At 38.3% G+C, this 7,401-nt stretch overlaps 1 protein-coding gene across 1 annotated transcript in view; it reads right to left on the bottom strand.

Moving 5' to 3' along the window:
- LOC144060724 (glycerol-3-phosphate dehydrogenase, mitochondrial-like) overlaps positions 1 to 7,401 on the bottom strand; it is a 142,075-nt gene that overhangs the window by 38,190 nt on the left and 96,484 nt on the right. Inside the window, exon 8 of the mRNA XM_077580513.1 lies at positions 316 to 403. Coding sequence (XP_077436639.1) covers positions 316 to 403 — 88 coding nt within the window. The remainder of the gene's footprint in view (positions 1 to 315; positions 404 to 7,401) is intronic.

The following is a 7,401-nucleotide window of genomic DNA, read 5'->3' as shown; positions in this document are numbered from 1 at the left end:
AATAATTAGCGCTGCTAGTGCTAATTCCAAAGCAAATTGGGATTGTGTTCAGAAGCAGTTTGCTGACATTTAGCGGATGTGTCGAAACGTGTCGCGAGTTGACTCCGAGTACAGTTAGCTGCGAAAAGATGATCATCATTATGTCTGGGCGTGATTACACGTGATGGAGGACCAAATTCATTAAGATCCCATTACTGCACTTCCTCGGCACACTTGACATGATGGGGAGGAAGATAGAATCGTTTAGAGCCGCACTAGCAGGGTGCGTGCGTGCGTGCGTGCGTGCGTGTGTGCGCGTGTGAGGGTCTCGCCAACCTTTCTGCATGCCTGCACACTTTTCCTCACGCATGCGTGCGCGGTGATGGAGGAGATGTGGCACCTGTTTGAATGGACGTCTGAGAATCTGCCAGGATGAGAAAAAACGCGGACGCTTAAGTCTTGCTTCGTGGCGGACTTTTTTTTTTTTTTCTCCAAACGCGGATCCTTCGTCAATATTCGGCGATAAAAGCACTGAAAGATGACAAATTTACATACATAACATGTCAGGACTGGATGGATTGATTCATTGGAAAGAAGTGATCTTAAAAAAAAATACGTTCAAAAAGCAAAAAAAAAATATTTGAGGTGCGGCATTTAATCACCGAACATCTATTTGAGTGGAGGCTACTATTTGAGGAAATAACAAAATCATAAATTGAAAAAGTTTGTTTTTAATCCCTCACAATGAACAGATTGATTGATATCTTGCATTGATTGGGGTAAGTTATTTATCAGGGAAGAGGCAGTTATTTGTACAAATAAAAAATTACTATAGGAAAGGTCATTACTACTACCAATTGTTTTTTTCTTTATTTGACGTGTGGCATTTAATCACCTGAGCGGAGGCTACTAATTGAGGGAATATAGTAAGGAGGAAGAGGATACATCAACAAAATGATAGAAACAAAATCAGATGTAGGGGAGAATTGATTTGGGGAAAGGCATTTATTAGAGAGGAGGCAGTAATGTTTTTTTCCACTTTTGTAAACAAGAGTATGAAAACCTAGAAAAAAATGTATTGTACATTTAGAGCAGATATAAAATTTGTGAGTTAACTAGTGAAGTCATGCAATTAATTGATTTAAAAAATTAATTGCCCCTAAATTTTAATAATCTTTTCTTTAAAAAATAAAATAAATATCTATTTTTTTTTTAATTTTTAACAATCTTTTTTTTTTTAAGAAAGAAAAGATTATTAAAAATTAGGTGCGTCAGGTGATTAAATTTTTTAATCGTAATTAATCGCATGACTTCTCTAGTTAACTCACGATTAATCACAAATTTTATATCTGTTCTAATACCATTTAAAAAAATATATAGGTTTTCATATTCTTGTTAACAAAAGTGGGAAAAAAATGTTAAACTAATAGAAATAGTTCAAATAAATTTCTACAGCCGTCAATGGCAATGAATGAGTTAAAAGAGGGGGAAAAACGATTACCATATAGAAAAGGTAATTACAACCACCTAGTGTTTTTTTAAATGTATTTATCTGCGGTATGGCATTTAGTCACCCGAGTGGAGGTTACTATTTTAGGAAATATAGTGACGTAGAGGACGCGCAAGCAAATTGGTGGAAACATGCAAGCAAAAACAGGTATAGATGGAGAGCATTGTTTGGTTGGGGTAAGGCATTTATTAGAGAGGAAGTAGTTATTTGTGAAAATGCAAGTCGAGGGATGGATAAAAATAATGTATTCAGTTCAGTTAAGGCATTTATTAAGGAGGTGGTACTTATTTGTGCATATACAAGTGCAGGGATAGATAGAAAGAATTGATTGGGGTAAGGCATTTAATGCATCAAGAGACAGGTATGAGCATAGGAAACGTCACTACTACCACCTAGAGTTTCTTTTTCTCTTTTATTTAAAGCGCGGTGTTTAATCACCTATGTGGCGGTGACTATTTGAGGAAATACAGTAGGTACTGGGGAGGTGTATAAAATTATAGTGCCTCCAGGTGGCCATGAGACGCATACCAGAAGGAGCAACACAATGTCTACTGAATTGAAGCAAAAAAAAAGTTACATTCTTGATATTATATTGAATGACATCATTACTCCATGTATTTTTAAAATTGCAATATTTTTTCCTTTAAAAAACACATCGACGACAACATTCCTATTGGTGGAAGTAACACGTTGAACGGTCCAATCAAAAACTTTGGCAATGTGGCAAAGACGACGAGACACACCTTGCATGTGGATGGATCGGGCCTGCAGTTGGGGGTGTGGGGGGGGGGGGGGACGGGCGGTGGTCCTTCATCCGTCATCGCACTAAACAGGCAATCGATGGGGCAGCCGTGTATGAGGGATGACGGCAGGAGGAAGAGCGATGACGAGGCCCCAATCAAAGGGCCGCTCGCGCTCCTTCTTGCCTCTAATGGCCATTAGCGCCGCCGACGCCAGGTTGGTCGCCGAAGGAAGATTGACTGAACTTGACGACCGCTCGCATCGCTCATACATATTTACTTCACATTACACGCTTGCGATTATTGCGCATTCCTGACGGATGCTGTCAAATGTTACAAGCAGTTACGGCAAGTACGAAATACTTACTGTACTTGAGTATTTATTTTTCAGACATTTTACTTTTATTTCCTACAATTTAAAATAGATATTTATACACTTTATTAGGGCACAACCAGTTAACTCATTCACTGCCATTGACGGCTATATACGTCATAACCATCATTTGAACTATTTCTATTATTTTAACATTTTTCCCCTACTTTTGTTAACAAGAGTATGAAAACCGAGATTTGTTTTTGTACATATAGAACAGATAAGAAATTTGTGATTAATCGTGAGTTAACTAGTAAAGTCATGTGATTTTTATTTATTTTTTTCCTGGAGAAAAAAAGTCATGTGATTAATTACGATTAAAAATTTTAATCATCTGACACCCCTAATTTTTAATAATCTTTTCTTTAAAAAAAAAATAAAATAATTGTAATTATTTTGTTCAAATTTTTAATAATCTTTATTTAAAAAAATAGAAAATATGGGGCGTCAGGCGATTACCATTTTTAATCATAATTAATCGCATGACTTCACTAATTAACTCACAATTAATCACAAATTTTATATCTGTTCTAATACAAAAAAAAATCGATGTTTTCATACTCTTGTTAACAAAAGTGGGAAAAATTTAAAACTAATAGAAATAGTTTAAATGAATTTTTGACGTCTGTAGCCGTCAATGGCAGTCAATGAGTTAATCAGCCATATTAGTGCTTTTAAAACTAAAAAAACTGTAAAAAAAAAAAATTGCCGTTTATTTTTTACACATGAGCCTACTATGATAATGATATTCAAACATAACCGCCCCCCCCCCAAAAAAAAAAAAACGGCCGATTTTTGCAGATTGTAAAGTTAATTTAAACAAATACTAAAGGACACTTTACGCAATGATAACAAAATTAAATAGAATGTAAAGAGACGGTTTATGAGTCATGATTTCATTGACATTGCGCATTCTGCTGTACTCGCCCTGGCCACCAGGCGGCAGTATAATATATGTAAAGTATTTCCACAAAGACCGTCACAACGGCTCACTAAGCTGCAGTAATATTAGTTGTGTTTCGCAGAGGATAAAGAATATATACCAGTCTGGGTTGTCAACACGTGTTGTTTCATTGTTTGTGCACAAATATCCTTTGCTTTTAGGCTTATAATGCCATCACGTTGATGCTAGCTTGGTTAGCCCGTTTACTCATTATTAACTTATGTACTCACACGAAGCACATTTCAGAATACATCCGTCTTTTTTTGCAGTAGAAGGAGTACTTTTGCCACCTCCGTACATATTTACTTTACATCACACAGCTGCGTGAATGTGTGTGCGCGCGCGCTGTTATTACATATTGATTCCTGATGGATGCCCTCAAATCATTGTTACAAGCGAGCTCAACAGCTTTTGTGCTCTCCATTATTCCAACATCACAGTCACCATCTTCATCGCTCGCTCCGCGTTGACGCGCTTTCGGACATGACAGATCCCAAAATGAGTATAGAAACATCCCAAAAACGTTCTTTGTCTTCAGTGCAGTGAACTTCCGTTATCGCTTAGCATACTTTTGTTAGGTGAACTGATATGGTTTGATTGAACATGTTACATTAAAACACAAAAAATATTGTTGTATGCTGCGTTTGAATGTGTTGACGCGTCGTGTGAGTTAGCGAAGTAGTTGTTTGAAGGGTTATAAGAATAATAACGTTGCTAAATTCCGTTAAAATCGCTAATTGCCTGTCTCTAGTGTAGCATTATGTGTTAGCGTTAAGCTAGCGGACTTCCGTTATATAGTTTGTTAGCCCGTCTTCATTTATATGTAGCATTAAGCTAGCTCGTTTTTTTGTTTGTTTTTTTTACAGAAATGTGCGATCAAGTGAGAAGAGATACTAAGAACAGAACAGAACTGATACTTTAAAAAGTGTGTTTGAACATTTTTCATTGTTTGAAGCGTGTGGGAAGGGTTAAACTATGCATAAAAACATTCTTCAAATATTGTCTATTCTTTAAGGACGTCCGGGACGGGAATCGGCCGCGATGAACATGGGCTCTACGTACGGTATTCCAACAACATGGACACTAATGTCATCACTCTCTTTGTGTTTCTAAGCACCGAGACAGGAAAATTCCCAAATGAGCACGTAATCATCCCAAAACTACAAAATGCATCCAGCAGTGACGGATGTCGCGCTGCGACTCGATTAAACAGACCTACAGTTTGAGCGTGTATCAATATTGAAAACGTGGGCTCGCTCCTTTGACCTTATTGACCAAACGGAATCGGAAATGTCCTATATGGAAAGAGTTAATGTTTCCTTGGGCAGACATGTTTCCGATTCAATTAGTTTTAATGAAGCCAGTGCTCAGTGCTCACTGGAGCGGGGAAGGAAAAAAAAAAAAAAAAAAAAAAAAGAGGCTTAAATGCCTGATAGTAATAGAGGACATATTAAGGAGGACGCGTGGTGCGTGTTCCCTAAGTGGCGAAAAATGCCTCCATCAGGCGGGTAGGTGGCCGGTGGCTTGGGAAGCAGTGAATTGTGGGACGTCAAATGATGCGTTCGCTCTGCGGGGCCGACCTCGGGGGGGGGGGGGGGGCTGATGAGCAAACGTAACATTCATCTGCTTTAAATGACACACGTTGGCCAGCTTTATCTTTATTTCATCGTTTCACGGCACACCGAGCAACAATATTTGAGCTTTAGCTAGCAAAACAGCTAGCTAGCTAGATGGGCAGATAGCTTGCCAGCTAGCTAGACAGATAGATAGATAGATAGATAAAAAGGCATCCATTAGATATGTAGATAGCTAGAAAGATGGATACACAGATACAATAGATAAATATGAAGATGTATTTATAAATACGTCGTTAGCGAGCTAGCTAGCTAAAGGATAGATACATAGGTAGAAAAGACAGCTTGGTAGGTAGCTAGATAGAAGATGTATAGCAATTTGGCAGAGAGTGAACAAAATGGAGACGTGGTTGAGGCACCGGGTTGATCCCGGCCCCACAGACCCCCCCCCCCCCCCCCAAGCAAAACCAGTTGTGCTTAGGCTATTATTTCTTTTTCAAGTAAGACTGAGAGTTATGGTATTTGTTTCATTTTCTTGGTTAAAATAGTTACAATGTATGGCATTTTTGAGTAAACTTTTACATTTTTCAAAGACTGTGTGAGCGTCCTTTTTTTTTGGGAAATCAAAATATGGTCCCCCAAATCTATGTCGCGGTGTTATAATGCTTAAGCGAAGCTCATCTTTGTGTATTATGTACATATTATACTGCCTCCTGGTGGCCAAAGTATACACATTAGGATGAATGTCAACTCTGTATGTACTGTAATGTCATGATTTTGATCTCTGTGTTCCTGTCGCTTGACAATAAAGGTCACTCGTGGTCATCTAGTGCCTCGTTCTCAAGTAGAATTTGTGAGCATATAATGAAAGCTACATGCATTAGTCCACTTGCCGTATTTCCGCTGGGTTGATAGTAAAATTAGATTTTCTGAATGAATAAAAGACTAAAATAGAATATGGCCTTTGTGGACGATTACAGGTCGGGATGGAATCTGGACCAATGTGTCACAGGTCGTCTGTTATTATTATTATTATATTTTTTAGGTATTTAATAGCTTGTAAAAATATCACCGTTTTTAATTCCACTTCCTAACTGTAGGAGGAGCTATGGAGCAAAGAAAAAAAAAATCCTATTTCTAAATAAATCCAGTTTCTTCTGACGATTCTGTAATTTTGTGTGCAATCTCCCTTATTGAAGCCTCACGCAGACGAGGCCTGATGTCTGATAGCGTTGCCGCGCGCCATCCCTCCGTCATGATGCCACGGCGGGAAATGTCAGCACGCTCACATGCGCCGCAATATGCCCTCAGTGGCTGTTACACTTTGTAAGTGGAACGTATTAAACACAGCCGAGCGCGCGTAATGTCTGGCAGGCAAATCACGTGTGTTGCGTCCAAAGCCGCCTTTGCGCGGCGCACCAATCGCGGGCGCCGCGCTGTGCTGGTCACCACCCTGCAACATTTTCAAGGTACGTTGAAGGGCGGTAGTGTCACTCCAGAGGGCGCTGTTGGTCTCACTTAAAATGAACGGAAATGCCATTCATCTGTTCCAGCCATCCAGAAACAAACTGATAAAAAAAAGAAGAAAAATAGCACTTTGTAATGTACTTTAACAAACATACAGCAATGACATTAGGGGTGTTAGAAAAAATCGATTCGGCAATATATCGCAATATTACAGCGCGCAATTTTCGAATTGATTCGATATGCGGCCGAATCGATTTTTAAACATCAATTTTTAATGGGAATATTCAACAAAACGTCTTACTTAGGGTTAGGATTCACATATTAAGCATGGACGAATGTTATATTAATGGAACATTAAGCCTTAATATTTGATTTCAGTGCTGTTCAAACATGAAACAGACTGCAAACTGTTTGTTAAATGCAGTGGCTCAGTTATAAGCCTCAATTTTTAGATAAATAAATACATTTTCTTACAAATCTTACAGTGTACATGTACAAGTTTACTGATCAGTATTTTCTAAATTTGAGTAAAAAAAAGAAAAAAATCGCAATAATCAATTCATAGATTCGCATCGGGATTAATCGGCATCGAATCGAATCGTGACCTATGAATCGTGATACGAATCGAATCGCCAGGTATTTAAATTTAAATAGAATTTTGACAATTTTTTTTTTTTATGCAATTGAATGGACATTGTGTTGCTCCTTCTGCTGTGTGCTCCTTGGCCACCTGGGGGCAGTATAATACAGACATAGGGGCAAACAAGAAGAAGAGCTTCGTAACTGCAGTAAGCCGCAGTAATAGTAATCTTTTC

Source organism: Vanacampus margaritifer, chromosome 11, assembly GCF_051991255.1.
Source record: "Vanacampus margaritifer isolate UIUO_Vmar chromosome 11, RoL_Vmar_1.0, whole genome shotgun sequence".
Classification (NCBI taxonomy): domain Eukaryota; kingdom Metazoa; phylum Chordata; class Actinopteri; order Syngnathiformes; family Syngnathidae; genus Vanacampus; species Vanacampus margaritifer.
The sequence above is the reverse complement of the archived record's forward strand: the minus strand, read 5'-3'. Positions and strand labels throughout refer to the sequence as shown.